We start from the raw sequence: 16,159 nt of genomic DNA, 5'->3' as shown, positions 1-16,159 counted from the left end.
TTGTTTTTGTTTTTAGGTGTATTAAAAAAAAACATGCATTTCTTGAAAAATCATGAAATCGATTTTTTTTAGTTTTTTGGATAATTTTGTTAATATCAAAAATAAAATAAAAATCCAAAAAGAATCATTTTAATGTATTTTATAACTAAAAATACTTTAAAAAAGTGTGTTTGTTTTTTAGATAGTTTGTGGTTGTGGTTTAAAAAAAGTATGGTAAGGTATGGTTAGTTGGATTTAGATACGTGTTTGGTAAAAAATATGATTGAGATTTATGTGCAATAAAAAAACATGTATAAAATGTTTGGTAGTTGTGTTGCTGTGGTTGTTTTTTAAAGTGCTTTTTATTTGGAAATGCATTAAAATAATGTATTTTTATTTTTAAAAAATTATTTTTGATATCAGCGCATCAAAATTATCTAAAACACAAAAAAAAAATTAATTTGAAGTAAAGAAAAAAATAAAAAACTGTTAACTTTTTTCAAAAGCACTTTTGAAACAAAAAAACAAACAGTGTTTTACGAAACACAGTTAAAAAAGCATGTAAAAACTATTTCACAAAAACTGCGTTTCAAACTCATTTTTTTAGTGGGTCTTACAATATAAAACATAATTTTTACAGTTACCAAACACTTTATTGCGTTTTTTGCACCGCAAATACAAAAACAGGTGCAAAACAAACGCACCCTAAAAGGATCTAAGTCACTAGACCACCAAGTTAATTTATAGATTAATTAAGATCAAATCAACTTTATTAAAATTATATTTTTTAATATTAAAAAAATAATTGTTATCAACACTTAATTTTAATCAACTCAATTAAATTATTAAAAACTCGGTAATTAAGTTTCAATTAATCAATAATTTTTTAATTTAACTTAAAATCTAACTTAAGCCACACTTTAAATCCTGAACTTCACAAATTAATCACCCATATCAGATCAAGTTTAAGTACTATGATTCGTGGTGCATGATCGTGTAAAAAACATCATGGTTTTGAAGAAAATGTGACAGAAAAATTAACAGACTTGGAAAGAAGGATGTAATTGAATAAATGTCTAAAACAATAAGCAACGTAATCAACAACTATTATTCTTGGAACTCACATGATAACTAGATAATATACTAGGGACTGATTTGAGGTTTTTTAAAAACTTAAATCAGAATCAGAATCGCATGGATAGAACCGATTTGAATAAAAGAACCGACCCAAACCCTAGCTGACTGTAAATCTCTCCTCCTGCGCTCGTCATAAAAATCAAATTAGGGTTAGATTTTTCAAAATTAGGGTTAGATTTTTCAAAATTAGGGTTTCTTAAATTTAATTAATTAAATGGCAAAGAAAGAGAAGCGAAAAGCGAAAATCAAAGTAATCGAAGAAGAAGAAGAGAAGCCGAAGAAATTTGTAGCGGAGGTTAGTAGCGATGATGAAGAGGCGAATGAAGATCTGAGCTTGAAGATTGTAGAGAAATCACTGTTAATGCGAGCGACGAGATTGGCTGAAAACGGCAACGGTTTTGTCGTTCTAGATGATGATGGTGGTGGTGGTGGTGGTAGAGACGGTGGTGCGGTGGAGATAGAGTTGCCGTCGTCAATGGAGGCTGAATCGGCGAGTGCGGGTTCCCGTGGGGTGAAGAAGAGGAAAAAGAGAAAGAATGTTGAGAAGAAGATGGAAGTTTCAGTGAGTTTAGTCTCTTAGAGCTTGATTATTTTTTTTTCTTAATTCAATTGATTATTTACTACTATTAGAGCTTGAAAATTGATTACTTTTGGTATTAAGGATTTATTGGTTTTTTTTAATGATTGTGTACTTAATTATGTGTAATTAGGTTGTTATTGCGAAAGAAGAAGAGGAGGTGGATAAAATTGAAGAGGCGGAAACAGTTGACAACGCGGAGATAATGGAGAAGGCAGAGAAGAGTGAGAAGGTAGAGGTAGACGAGGCTGCAGAACTGGTTGAAGATGGTGGTGCAAATGCAGTTGAGGACTCTGTTAATATTGTGCTCCGAAAGCTTCTTGTGAGTAAAAAATATTTGTTGTGATCTGCACTTTTGAAAGAAACACTTTTTTCATGGGAAGGCTTAGATTGGTATCTCTGTTTTACTTATTCTGTCAGCGGGGGCCACGGTACTTTGATACTCTAGATAGTGGCTGGTCAAATTGCTATAACTGTGGGGAGGAAGGTCATATGGCGGTGAACTGTCCGACATTTACAAAGAAGATTAAGCCATGCTTTGTTTGTGGGAGTTTGGAGCATGGGGCTAAGCAATGCACTAAGGTTTGTGAAGATATAACTATTCAGAAGTTGGTGACTTGTTATTTATCTATGACTTTTATTGTTTAAATGTTACACATGTGGGCTTTGAGTTATTTGATTTAGACATGTGTGGTAAGTAGCCTCTGAATGTATTTGTCTGCAGTTGCTTTGAATCACTAGGACCTTTACCTTCCCTTTATGAAAATATGGATAGCTTAGTTCCTTCATTTGAAGTGTAAATATCATAGATGAGAGCAAACTATAAAAAAACAGAATATTTTACCTGAACATAAGAACACTGGAATGACGGAATATTTTGTCTATATGTCTATGGTTGTGTTGAGATTCTGTGTAAATGGTTTGGGAGTTGAAGAATCTGCTTAATCTGGGTTTTGTTATGCTTGACTTTTTATTTAGGGACAAGATTGCTTTATTTGCAAGGAAAGTGGCCACCGTGCAAGAGATTGTCCAGAGAAATATAAGGGTACTCATCAGAGTTCAAAAATATGTTTGAAATGTGGGGGATCCGGGCATGAGATGCTCTCATGCATGAACGATTATTCTGTTGATGATCTCAAGGTTGTTCTACCTTTTTCATCAGTGGTTGCCTAATTTTTTTCCCTTTCCTGCATGCCTACAAGTTTGTGGTCTTATTCTAATTTGAATCATTATCATTATTGTTTCTTATCTTCTTCTTTTTTTAATTTTTTATCATCATTCAGGAAATACAATGCTACATCTGCAAGAGTTTTGGCCATTTATGTTGTTTTACCTCTGGCGATGATGGTTCAAGACAAGTTTCTTGCTACAGATGTGGTGAACTAGGTCATACTGGTTTGGTAAGTCCCATTCATTGCTTTCAATATCCACGTGTCTCTCTTCATGGGCATCTCTCTTTGTGCCTTCTGCATATCCTTTCATGCTTATGGTTAAGGACAAAATTTTATCTATAAGTGCACTATACTTTCTTGGACTGAATGCATGCTGACATGATGTGTGGAAAAGAGTGGTACTGTATTTTGTGATTTTAGGTTTAGGTCTGTCAATATGATAGTTTCTATATTAATATCCCTGTGCTATTTGGTTCAGCTCTGACAATATTGTTTTACTTTCTCAATTGCTGATAGTTATTCTTTCATGATCCCAGTAGATGTCCAAGCAATGGTGGTTTAGAATTTTAAAGTGTTGGTGAAACTTTCTTTTGCTGATGTTTTTCTTTCCAATTGTCTTGGCTTTACTTTTTTCTCTCTTGTTGTTAAGTTTGCAAGTGAGGGACATTATATCACATTTCGTACATACAGCGTGGCTTTCTAGATAAGTTGTTCTTTGATAATATATGGTCTGGAGTTGTGCCTTATTTTTACAACCTACATGACATTAACATTCTTGGTGCACATGTTTTTATACTGCTAATATATGATTTTGTTTGTGCAAGACACTTCTTGTGGCTACTTTGACATTGCCCATGCTTTGGAATCTCTGTTATGGGATCTTGACAAATCCCTTGACATTGGCATATGTAATTGCAACATTGTTTCTCTTCACCCAACTGTTCCTGAGATGGTTTGAACTTTATTTTTCAAATTTTCTTGCTGGTGACCAGCCTTCTTTCAATGCGTTGGTATCAATCTATGTAGGACTGTGGAAGGTTACACGAGGAAGCCTCTATGATAGAATCACCTAGTTCATGCTACAGATGTGGGGAAGGAGGGCATTTTGCACGTGAGTGCACCAGTTCTGCTAGGGTAAGTTTTTCAGCAAATATGTGTATCACTGTCTGAAGGTTCATTTATATGCCACTTAATCATATTTCATTTCTTCAGCATCAAAAGATTCTGTTTCCCTTCATAGAATATTGTGTGTGTTCCCTAAAAATATAAGTAAAGCGAGTATTTGTTTACCATAAGCAGGGTGGGAGGAGGAATCGTGAATTATTAACCCTGACTCTAAAAGCTCATAGGGAAAATAAAGAAAGCTTGGGAATTAAATCTGCCCCGCATGATCTTGTCAAGGCTCGTAAAAAGAGAAAAACCAAGTCCGAAGAGAAAGGCAGTACAACACCGCAAAAATCAAAACATAAAGGTCGCCACATTGCAGAGCATCTAACAAATTCATCCCAGTCAACACCAAAGAAGTCAAAACACAGAGGTGGATGGATTATGGAGGATCCTGGAGATGTATCTAAATCAACACCAAAACAATCGAAACACAGAGGGGGATGGATTACAGAGGATCCTGGAGATGTATCTAAATCAACACCAAAAAAATCAAAACACAAAGGTGGATGGATTACAGACGATCCTGGAGATGTATCCTGGTCTAATTCCATGAACCATTTCAATTCTCCTTCAACACCTTCTTACAAGGGTTGCAAGAGTTCTCCTATGACTTCTGGCCATCATATGTCAAGTTCTCAAACTTTTAAGAAAAATAACTGGAGTCATTCAGGAACTTCAGCATTCCAAGGGTCGGCAACACCTTATCAGCATAGATATTCAGCATCCAGGTTTGGCAACCCTGGCCATGCATACAGCAACTCTGGCCATGCATACAGCAACCCCAGGCATGCATACAGTCACTCTGGCCCTGGATACAACAACTCTGGGCATGCACACAACAACTCCAGATATGCATATAACAACTTCAGGCATGCACAGGACAACTCAGGGTATGGGCACAACAACTCAGGGCATGCATAGAACACCTATGGCCATGCATATGGCAACTCTGGTTACACATTTGGCAGCTCTGGCAATACTGGGATGAGGAGAGACAATGGTTGGTGGTAGAAATGCGAATTATATTCCAACTATTGAAGCGGGGAGCCCAAATATTTTTCCGGGAGTCATCTAAGTTATGTAATTTTTTGATCCCTTTAGCGCGCAAGTTATTGACAGATCATTTTTTCATACATGGATGCTCTTGTTCTAGTGATTTATACATTCTTTCCTCAATGCATGTATCCACACACCTTGCTGTAACCTTTGAAGGATAGGTAGTGGTTTAAGTTGAGAGGAACTTACTTTTACCCCATTCTTTCTGAAAGAACTTTGTTGATTTATTTATGTCAGAATCATTGTCAATTCTTGAATCCCAGACTTCCAAAAGATCACTTCAGAAGTTGAAATTTTGGAATATTCAATGTTTGAGGCTAGGGGACTGAATATGATTCTCTCTTTTCTGTGTTTATTTCAGTATCCGTTAGTTACAGTTTTAGCACCATAAAATTCCCTCCTTCCTTGCTAGGAATACCGCATCTCTTGCCGGATTGCATATAAAAGAAACAACACAGCAGAAAGGAAAATCTCCACTGAAAAGAACAGAAAAACCGAACAGAGACAATTGCCAAATATTTTAGCAGGAACCATCTAGTTATTGTCAGCTGGTGGAGAAGACTGACATGCATCCCATGTAACTCCATAATCGCTCCAGGATCAGCTTAGCAAAGCAGATGGAAGCATTTATTCTTAGAAAGACCGTCGGCGGTGGAGAACAAGATGGAGAGAAACTCAAAGCTAAGCTCATCCTGCTCCACCAACAGGGTAAAGAATTGCTCTAGCCCCTTTTACACTCCTCACCAGCAGAACCCCAACATCCTTCATGTTCTTCCTTGCATGGCCTAGAATCTTGACTTTGTCTACTTTGCATGTCATGCAACCAAAGCAGCAAATAATATGCAGTCATGTTCACCCAGCTTCTCTTTTAACTTCTATGATTATGTTAAAAACAAAAAAAAACTGATTCTTATCAACCTTACTTTAAAATCAACCAATGTACGAGCTTTGACATGATAAAAAATCCTCATCCGAGTTATTAGATTATTAGATCAATTTATTAGTTATTGAATCGATAACTTTTTTTTTTATTAAAATAAGATAATCTTTTTTTGTTTTTTTTTTTTAAACCGCTTGGATGAGATTTTATAGAATTGAAACCTAACTTGATCTACTAAATCACAGGTTTGCTGGCCAACCTGTATGCTCAAAATTAGGATATTGTCAGCCTGTCTACATACTGGTTCACGTGTTATTTTGGCACAAGTGACAAGTCCTATCACAGGTTACGCTGTACCAGCCCAGATGTCATGAAACCTTGGTCCAACCCATTGCACAATTTTCTTTTGTACGGGGTGAATCAAGCATAGCTCATTTCATGAGGCCTTAGCTGCGTATTGATTGACCCGCTTATTTCACTTCTCGAGAACCTTTATTTAAATTCATGACCTCTCTATAAACAGGGCTGTACTTGTCAATCGAGCTTACAAGATTACACTCTAGTCATGTTTTATCACACCAAGAATCACAACGAATTTACTACAAATTGATTGAAAACAAGAGAAATTTGAGGGTTTTAATTGAGATATTTCCTTTCCTCTTCTCTTTTCTCAAATCTCAACAACACAAGTAGCGCAAAAAGATCAATAGAATAGCTTTAAAACGAGTGGTCTTGCTCCCATCACATGCCTTGCTATCAAAGACATTAGGCAGATCTCCCTAGCCCTCCCCACCTAATGCCCCAAGTCACAGCACCATCCCAATCCATCATGTCCTCATTCCTTGCCATTCCCTTCTCTCCTTTCCTTTCTTGACCTAACCTGTTCAAATTCTTTACCCCACAACTCTCTCCAGCACGAAACATAACTCCACAACAGTCATTATTCAGTCAGTCTCTTTCATTGTTTTCCAATTCAAAATAGTTAAACAAAACCCATCTACGCAACATATCCCATGACCAAATCAAAACCAGTACACAGCCACATACCCCGTTGACACTCAGTTTTTCCTTTGCCCAGAAATACACTCAAAACGAAAATCTTTTCAAAAAAACCAAACCAAACCAAAGCCTCATCATTCTTTACTTGACCTTGCCCTTCCCAGGTTATTCCTGTCCTTACCAATTCCCTCACTCCCTCTCTGATTCCTCTTTTCTTTACTAATCTTCAAAACCCTAAAAAAGGACCCTTCTTTAGTCTCTTCTTTGATCACGCCCTCTTTATTTCCTTGTAAAAATCACTACTTTTCCATAACCCATGATTCTCCCCACAAAAAGCTAACATTTTAGGGTTTATTTTCCAATTCCAAACCTAACCCATTTTTCGACGCACAATGTCGGATGATATGTTAATGCATTTCTCTTCGAACTCTTCGAACCAGTCAGACCAGTCTTTGCCTACTAAAATTGCTAAACTTGAAGCTCGTATGGCTGGCAAGGTACCTTCTGTCACTCCTGGCCCCCCTGTTCAGCTACAGCAACAGCAGCCGCAGCATCAACAACAACAGCAACAGCAACCCATTTGGTCCTCTGTTTCTCCTGGTCCGAAATTTGGGCCTCCTGAGGAATTGGCAGAGTCTAGTGATTCTGACGATGATGTAAGTTTTTCATGTGTCATTGTATTTATTTATGTTTTTGCTGATGAGTTTGAAGTGGGTTTTATAGAAATTTTGAAAATTTTGATTGTGGAGTTACGTTGGAGGATAATTACATTGACCTGTTTGATATTTTTTTTATTGAATTATGAATCATTATATGTCTTGTTTGATCATACTTTATATATGCCAGGGCATAGCATCTTCACATTCATTCCATATGTGCTTGTACTTTACCATACTTTGGTTGAAAGTTGAATTGATTGCTTGGTCTTCTTTCGTTTGGACTTTGTAAGGAGCCTGTAGATGTAAGTGGAATTTTTACGCATTGATAATATATGTTCCTGATGGGATAAAGTGGACGATGATTTTACTTGAGAAAGTAGTTTTCTTTATTTCTGAAACATGGTTTATTATATTTTCGTTTTTCTGGTTTCTATGTGTGGGAGTTTAAGAGGATGGATTCTGTGAGCATTCTGCTTTGTGTCGGGTTAGATAAAACTGACAATGAATAGATATTCAAGTTGGAATATTTCTTCTGTAAAAAACATTTTAGCAAGGTTCATGTCAGTTTCTGGCTTTGTGATTGCAACTTCTTTTTGCTCTTTATACACATGAAAAATCTGTTGATCTGTTACAATTAGATTGGGATGGTGCACATGGAATTTTTTGAGTATGCGCGCTGCACTTGGGTAGCAATGCTACATGTGCAGAAAAGCTTTTCATTTTGATCAAGGAAGTTGATCAAACCTTTTTGCGAAATAAATATTTGCAATTTCTACTGGATTGGAAATTGGCAATAAGTTTTTGTGCATTGTTATCTCTTTGAGGCCATCTTGTTTGCATAAAAATTGTGTCTTTACAGTAACTTGTCAGTTGTTCATTTTTCCTGATCCATGATTTTGTCTTTTTTATTCTTCTATGCAGAATGGAGGGGAATTTCTTATACAAGCAAACACTCAGAAGCGCCAGAGATTACAAGAAAATAATAATTCAGCTGTCATCGAACATCTTGAGGTAGATTGATGTTAGACAATCTACTTTGGTCTGAAATGTAAAATTGTTTCCATGTCAAGTGCTTTAGCCCATATCCTTATATAAATTTTTCTAGGTTTAGTTAGATATTGCTTATGGCTGTTTCTTTACCATAAATCCTCCTTTTGACTTTCATTTTAGGCAAAATATTTACATACTAATCTCTGATTAAAACAATAAAAAGACACAGGCAGTGAATGATGGAAGGCAAAAGACCGGGGAAACTGAAGAGACCAAGGGCGGTTCTGATACAAACAGGAAAAAACAAGGTCGTGGCAGGGGTCAGTCTAATTCTGGTAGAGGTCGTGGTTCCAGAGCTAATGATCAGATTAGATCACAAGTTTCTGTTTCAACAGCCTCACCTTCAAATGGTCAGCTTGAGAACTCGTATCTCAAGGTACATGCTCTATCTTGACAAATTCTACAAAATCCTGGGTTCCTCTAATTAACAAAATTAAGTTTTATTGTAGATTTCATTTCATCATTGCAAAGAAAAGGGGTACTCCTTTTAGGGGCTCAGTTCACCTACTCTTAATTTGGTGTAGGACAAAAAAATATGCATTTATGCCTCAACAACATAACCTACCAATGTGTGAAAGAGGGAGTTTCCACACCCATGGGGTGTGTTGGAAACTTTAAAGATGCGACTGCACAGGTTGAGATGCAAATGACCGAATGAGCCAATTTTCTGATCATATGATAGATTGAATTGCTTGTATGGTTGCGCCACTTATACTTTATGTCATTATGTGTGCATTTAATGCTTTTAGATCCATTAATCGGTGTCTGAAAGTATGTTGGTAAGGAAGAAATTTATTATGTGCTAGGGAAATCTACATCTGGTATTTCATTTCTGCAGCCAGGCATGCCATGTTTTTTTTGTTTGAAAATGAGGATATTAACTACATTTTTGAGGCTCTAGATGAGTAGCTGCAAAGTTTATTGAAGAAGTGAGTTGTAATAATAACCACATCTAAAAGGAGTACATTGCACTACCATACCCTTTTACATAACTGAAGGGGATATTTGCACATATAAGACTACCAAAATGAAGCCGCAACTTTGTTTCTCCCTGTAACATGGTGCCTTTTGATGTCAAGATAACCAATTAATTATTTTTTTTGGAACCCATCGAGAATTCACTAGAAAGGAAATGCTCATTGTTTGATGAGGGAACAAACCAGATAAGACATCTTGGTGGCTATGCTAAACTGTGGTAGTTACCTGTGGCAGCAGGGTACCTGACTGATGGTTGCCAGTGAGGAACAGATAGTGAGCTTCAGTAACAGACTTAAGCCTCTATGGGCAAATGACATATGATTTTAGTGGCTTGTCCAATTGTATTTTAATTTGAAAACTTATTTGGCAATGACTTTCGTATGTTTCATTAAGTATTTTGATTAAAAATACTCTTAGTTCTTTTTCCTCAATCAAACCCTCCTTGTTTTTAGTAACTCTTATAATATTCATTTAATGTTTATTATCATAACAGTGATATGTGATTGCAGTGACTGTAAAAGAGGTCATAAAAATAGTCATGCGTCTTTTTATTGTCATGAGTGAGTTGATCTGATTTGAAGGCCATCTATCAGTTTTCCCTTGGTTAAGCTCTATGTGGCGAGTGCGTTTGAGTTGTTTCTTTTTTGAATTCATTGATGTTTCTTCCTTTGATTTATTTTTGTAATTGACTGTAAGGAACTAAAGACCACAGCCAAAAACATTTATTCATTCATACTGACCTCCTATGCTGCAGCTTAATGGTGAGAAATATAGGATGCAGTCTATAGAAATCTATTTAGAATGACAGGTAATATTCACTATGCAGGATAACAGGCCCAAAGAGCACTTCAGAAATGATGATCACATATCCTTAGAGGTATCAGTTGGGTGATTTGGTATTGAATTGTTTCTATTCCTAGAATTCCTGCATTTTGTTAGATTTTATTATTGTTCTTGTTGTTGTTTCCTTTGCAATTTGCAGAATGGTTTCCTCAAGGCTCAGGGTGCTTCCATATTGCATCTTTACATGCAAATCTAATCCCTTTTTTTTTCAACTTAATTTAGGAGGAGCTTGCATCTTTACGTGCAAAAGTTTCCATTCTAGAGGAAGATCTTCGTAAATCTCGTCAAGAGGCCTCTAATAATCATGATCTCTGCCACCAGTTAGAAAAGGTATACTTTTGCCATTGCTTTATGGATTTTGACTATCCACAATGCTAATACTCTTTTATTTTATCTGCATAGGAATTGAAGGAACTCAAAGATTATGAACAACAAATGAAGCCAAAGGTATGCTATTGGGAGTTTGGTCTTTATCTATTTCTCTCTCTCTCATGCTGATTAAATAATATATAGTAATAAAATTACCCAAATGTTTAAAGTTTCTTTGCATGCTATGATACCATATGATTCTTAGCAAATTGGTTAAGCTGTTGGCTTCAAATTTTGTGAGCTTTACTAAAGATTTACATCGTTTAAATTGGGAACAGATTAAAGGTGACAAAGAGATTAATTTTTGCTGTTTAACAGTGAATGTTTAAATGGTTCGGGAAGGTTCTGGAGACAATGAAACTTCAAAAGAAGTAGACATTTAATGTTGTTTTAGCAGAAAAGCACTGACATTATTCTTGTTAGATTGTACATTTGCCTATTTCAATCATTTCATGTCATCACCTACAAAACAGAATTTTGAGAGCCAAATATAACAAGATTGAGGCAGACATGCTATGTTCTTCCCTCTTGAATGTTATGGTAGACTTTGTAGTGGGTGGGTTTTTCTTTGCTACTATGATAATACATCAACTGTTATAAAGGTTGCCATAGATGTTTTATGGGATGCATTTGCAAGGCAGTTTCGTAGTGGCATAATGTACTTATGCTCTGCGATTGAAGTTGTTTTTGAGAAAATTGTTGAAGAATTCAACCATTGTTCACAGTTATTATCAACTCTGCAGTCTTAGGCATGCATTCTTACAATTCATTGGTGAAGAGTTCTGTGCTTGTTGATTGGCCTGATTTGAAATTGTCAGTTAATACCATCTGCACATGACTTCAGTTTGGAATCCTGATACTGATGCTTTCATTTCTCACTGGGAAATTAATCTGCTTCCTCATGGAACAGTGTAATAAGTTTGTGATTAGCAGAGTTGTAACCATTTTTAATATTCATTTCCTTCTCGATGCAGAGAACGAAAATTATATCTGATCTGCTGATATCTGTTTCAAAAGCAGAGAGACAAGAAGCCAGGATGAAAGTTCGCCAGGATTCTTTAAGACTTGGCAGTGTGGGTGTTATCAGGTATACCCACATCTTTTAAGCTTCAACTAAATGTGCTTGAATGGACCTTCACCCTCTCTTGGTGCCCTGTCTGAGTGATTTAAAAGCAGAAAGATGAAAAATAAATATTGATGAAAAAGACCACCAAATGTAAACAGCATCTGGACAGCAGGGAGCTCAAACAAACTGGGACCATGATCTCTTGAACTGTGTATTATCCCTATGTGAAGTTTTGGATTCTATAACATTTGCATAGGCTCTAGAATGATCATGTTTGTTCACACAAGGCCAATACAATCTACTTGGAAAAACACAATCTATAACACCACCAAGTTTTGGATCTATAACTTTCGCGAGTTCCTTACATCCTTCACTTAATATGGGAGTTCTTATGTTCTTTTGTCCATTTCAGAGCTGGAACTATCATATCTGAGACGTGGGAGGATGGGCAAATGCTGAAAGATCTAAATATTCATCTTGTATGTTGTCGTCAGATCTCTCTCTCTCTCTCCCCCCCCCTACCTAGTTCATTTACCTTCATATAGCTCAATTTTTCCTTCACAATGATTTTTTTTTATGTGTTTTCAAGGTTGTGTCCTTATAAACTGATTTTTCCCCCCTACTAAATTAAATTACCGTGCATTTAGAACACGTGAAGCAGAAGTGGATATAGAAGACAAGGATTGAGGCATATCTTCATTCTTTAAATAAAATCTGATAGAAGTTGTTTTTAGGTTAAATGCCACACACACAAATGTATGTTTGGTTTATGTATACACATATCTTTAATGTTCTTGGTTTTGGTAATTTTCTTGATGGCTCATACAATAATCATTCTTCTGAATGATTTTTGCTGTTATGCCAGTTCTATTACAGATGTTCTTTTCACATTGAATGGTAATGTGCCCATCTTATGCTTTGACAGATCCCAAAATACATTGTTTTAAATGTTGTCTACTAATAGCTTGCTGCTTTCTATTTTCACCATGATTCCACTAAACTCAATATACGGGTTTTATATCTTAAATCCTGCAGCCTTTCATGTTTTGTCGCTATAATTTTCTGTTGTGTTTTTTCAGTCTTTAGTTTCAATAGGCAATAATTCCAGTTAAGGAATTATTTAATGAACTATATTTATGGTTGTAATATTTATTTTCATGATTTATTTTTCAGAGACAGTTATTAGAAACTAAGGAGGCTATTGAGCGGCAGCGGAAATCATTGAAGAAACGACAATCTGGTAAAACATATTTCTTGTAATATTTGGCAATACCTTCTTTTTACACCTTTTGCATACTTTTGGCCCCTTTTAGACTATGATTAAAGCATACATATACATATAATCTTATGCGATCTTTGGTCACAAGGGCATCATGACTGTCAGCACTCTAAAATATTGGCATGTGCCTCTGGCTACGAGAAACTATGAGAAGCTTTTGTGGCTTTCCAAGTTACCCCCATAGATATGATCTACTTCCTGATAAGCCTCATGCTTGCTGTCATGCATGCCTACATACCAATATGTGTATGATAATGTATTGCTCAAATGTTGTCCTGTGTGTATAATTTCCTAACTCAGGTGGATTTTGTTTGACCTTTTGGTGCTAAATGGTTTATTATCACTTGTAACTGCCACCCCCTGCACTACAGGGTGACAGACTGATGTCTCACTGAGGTGTCGTGGCCTCAAACACCAGCAAAAAATGTAACCTATCAACAAGTAAATGAGAAGAAAATAAATGCACGCTTAGTATTACCCCCCCCCCCCCCGTTACTTTTTGTTTATGGAGCAACCTCCTGAGTATTAACAGTAGTTGCTGTTGCTGTGAAGACAAGGGTGATGGTACAGATGCAGAATCAGGAGTACAAGAAGAAGATTTTCTCATCCAGGATGAGATTTTTAAATCTCGTCTCGTGAGCATGAAGCGTGTAAGTCATTCTGTTCTCTCCATGCTGCAGTTGGTAAGGATTGCAAAAGTTGGAAATGTTCATTTATACATGCATCCCTTGCAATTGAGTTGTTGGTTCACTGCAGGAGGAAGAGACTATTTTGCGTGAAAGAGATCGCTATGAACTGGAAAAGGGACGGCTCATACGTGAAATGAAACGGATACGAGATGAGGATGGTTCACGTTTTAATAATTTTCAGATTTTAAATCACCGATATGCCCTTCTAAATCTTCTTGGTAAAGGGGGATTTAGTGAGGTTTACAAGGTCAGAACTTCGGCAAGTCAGTTCATTTGATGATTCAAATATTAACTACTGCTTGTTTGATCAAGTTTCCTATTTACCATGACAAAAGTCTAGATCATTTTGTTGCCATCATTGGCAATTGTAAAAGCATATTTTTTTGCAGTGATTTGAAGTGAGAAATTTCCAGCAGGCTTATGATTTGGTGGACCATAGATATGTTGCATGTAAGCTTCATGGTCTGAATGCTCAGTGGAGTGAGGATAAGAAGCAAAGTTACATTCGGCATGCAATGCGGGAGTACAATATTCATAAGACATTGGTGCATAATCACATTGTTCGGCTTTGGGACATTTTTGAAATTGACCAGAATACGTTCTGCACTGTCTTGGAGTACTGTAGTGGTATGGCATTTAATCTCTTGACAACTGTTGGTCTGTTTATAGTTTGATGTATAGTAGACTAAAAACTCTCAATCTTTCACAGTATCCAAACATTTGAGTTATAGAATTTGCCTCCAGTACTCAGATTTTTTCTTTTCATTTACCCTTTTTTTCTTCTCAGGTAAAGATCTTGATGCTGTTCTTAAAGCTACACCTGTATTACCTGAGAGGGAAGCTAGGATTATTATTGTCCAGATATTTCAAGGCCTTGTATACTTGAATAAAAGAGCACAGAAGATTATCCATTATGATTTGAAGCCTGGGAATGTTCTTTTTGATGAATTTGGCATTGCAAAAGTTACTGATTTTGGTCTTAGCAAGATTGTGGAGGAAGATGTTGGATCACAGGGAATGGAACTTACATCTCAGGGAGCTGGAACGTATTGGTGAGTAACACTGCAGTTTGTCATTTGTGATTTATCCTGGATGTTGTAAATGTTCTATTCTTTTTTTTTTCAAGACATGAATGCACTTGCACTAATTTACTAGACATCTCTTTCACTCGTACTAGTGATAAAAAAATCTTTTCTAGTTTGGCTACCTGGGCAACATATTGATTCTGCTTTCTTTTGTAATTTTAGGTATTTGCCACCAGAATGTTTTGAGCTCAGCAAGACACCTTTAATATCTTCAAAGGTAAGTGAACTCTATTTTCTCCCCATCGAAGACATTTAGTCACAGCCAGAGCCAAGAAAACACAATGCATTTTTCTGAAATGAGGATTTCTCATATTTTTGGGTCTCATGCTCCTCTGAATTGTGTGCTCATCAGCCTTTCAGTGGTTGAGTCTGTTTAGTCCTGCTTAAGAATTTCCAACAGTTGGTTATCACCAGAGACAATCAACTGCTTAAACTTCGTGTATTTTATTTTAACCTTCTTTGAAATGCTCTTTCTTGGGATACAGGTTGATGTCTGGTCAGCTGGAGTACTATTTTACCAAATGCTCTATGGCAGACGTCCTTTTGGGCACGACCAAACCCAAGAACGAATACTTCGTGAAGATACAATTATAAAAGCTCGCAGGGTTGAATTCCCTTCAAAGCCTACTATCTCAAACGAGGCAAAGGTGAGTGACGTGTTTTGGCAGTTTTCACTGCGTGTTTGCTTGGGTCTTAGTTTCACTGCACTGGCCGGACAATGATTTTGTACATATTCCTGATGGATTACAGGATTTGATTCGTCGATGTCTAACCTATAACCAAGCAGATAGACCAGATGTCTTGACCATTGCTCAAGATCCATACCTTACTTACGTAAAGAGGTAAAGAGTGTACAAAGTCACAGATTAAAGATTTGTAGAGGGCGGGGAGGTGGAAGATTTCCTTTTGGCCAAGCTGGAAACAAAGTTGTAGCCGTAAAACTTGGAATTTTGTATAGGTTGTAAAGATTTGTAATTTTCCCGTGCTTTTTCAAGGTAACAAATCTAGGCAGCTGCTCCCCCATCCCCTCCTAGTTCATTTTTTGTTTTGTTCGTTGTAATTCTTGCCTGTATCTTCTCCGCCTTCAGGAAAAAAGAAAATGAAATATATAGATAAATTGGTTTAACTTGACGGAATGGTCAGTAGGCAAGCTTGGTGCTTATGCCAAACCTAA

General features: G+C 36.5%; 2 protein-coding genes across 4 annotated transcripts; both read left to right on the top strand.

Annotated features, from left to right (window-relative positions):
* Positions 1-1,177: 1,177 nt before the first annotated feature.
* On the top strand, positions 1,178-5,345 carry LOC7478597 (uncharacterized). The gene is made up of 7 exons (XM_024607972.2): positions 1,178-1,678; positions 1,827-2,015; positions 2,114-2,275; positions 2,672-2,833; positions 2,977-3,093; positions 3,892-3,999; positions 4,165-5,345. The coding sequence occupies exons 1-7, from the start codon at positions 1,331-1,333 to the stop codon at positions 4,951-4,953; spliced, it is 1,875 nt and encodes a 624-aa protein (XP_024463740.2). The 5' UTR covers positions 1,178-1,330; the 3' UTR covers positions 4,954-5,345.
* A 148-nt stretch (positions 5,346-5,493) lies between these two features.
* On the top strand, positions 5,494-16,111 carry LOC7460106 (serine/threonine-protein kinase TOUSLED). Of its 3 annotated transcripts, none has more exons than XM_024607970.2 (17): positions 5,494-5,796; positions 6,214-7,623; positions 8,548-8,637; positions 8,846-9,052; positions 10,481-10,531; positions 10,720-10,827; positions 10,900-10,944; positions 11,841-11,953; positions 12,345-12,411; positions 13,106-13,172; positions 13,764-13,861; positions 13,968-14,147; positions 14,317-14,527; positions 14,688-14,952; positions 15,148-15,202; positions 15,471-15,632; positions 15,736-16,111. In XM_024607970.2, the coding sequence occupies exons 2-17, from the start codon at positions 7,360-7,362 to the stop codon at positions 15,829-15,831; spliced, it is 2,079 nt and encodes a 692-aa protein (XP_024463738.2). In that variant the 5' UTR covers positions 5,494-5,796; positions 6,214-7,359; the 3' UTR covers positions 15,832-16,111. The 3 variants fall into 3 exon arrangements, with proteins under 3 accessions (XP_024463738.2, XP_024463737.2, XP_024463739.2); XM_024607969.2 differs by having other exon boundaries at positions 8,840-9,052; XM_024607971.2 differs by lacking the exon at positions 10,481-10,531 and having other exon boundaries at positions 8,840-9,052.
* The last annotated feature ends 48 nt before the right edge of the window (positions 16,112-16,159 follow it).

Source organism: Populus trichocarpa, chromosome 9, assembly GCF_000002775.5.
Source record: "Populus trichocarpa isolate Nisqually-1 chromosome 9, P.trichocarpa_v4.1, whole genome shotgun sequence".
Lineage (NCBI taxonomy): Eukaryota > Viridiplantae > Streptophyta > Magnoliopsida > Malpighiales > Salicaceae > Populus > Populus trichocarpa.
Note: the sequence above shows the minus strand (reverse complement) of the source record. Positions and strands in the feature narration are given on the sequence as shown.

Excerpts from the sequence above, each read along its gene's own strand:
- LOC7460106 (XM_024607969.2), top strand. The coding sequence starts at position 7,360 with ATGTCGGATGATATGTTAATGCATTTCTCTTCGAACTCTTCGAACCAG. Across the intron at positions 9,053-10,480 it reads TTGAGAACTCGTATCTCAAG|GATAACAGGCCCAAAGAGCA; the intron begins GTACATGCTCTA and ends TTCACTATGCAG. Across the intron at positions 10,532-10,719 it reads ATGATCACATATCCTTAGAG|GAGGAGCTTGCATCTTTACG; the intron begins GTATCAGTTGGG and ends AACTTAATTTAG.
- LOC7478597 (XM_024607972.2), top strand. The coding sequence starts at position 1,331 with ATGGCAAAGAAAGAGAAGCGAAAAGCGAAAATCAAAGTAATCGAAGAA. Across the intron at positions 1,679-1,826 it reads AGAAGAAGATGGAAGTTTCA|GTTGTTATTGCGAAAGAAGA; the intron begins GTGAGTTTAGTC and ends ATGTGTAATTAG. Across the intron at positions 4,000-4,164 it reads AGTGCACCAGTTCTGCTAGG|GGTGGGAGGAGGAATCGTGA; the intron begins GTAAGTTTTTCA and ends TACCATAAGCAG.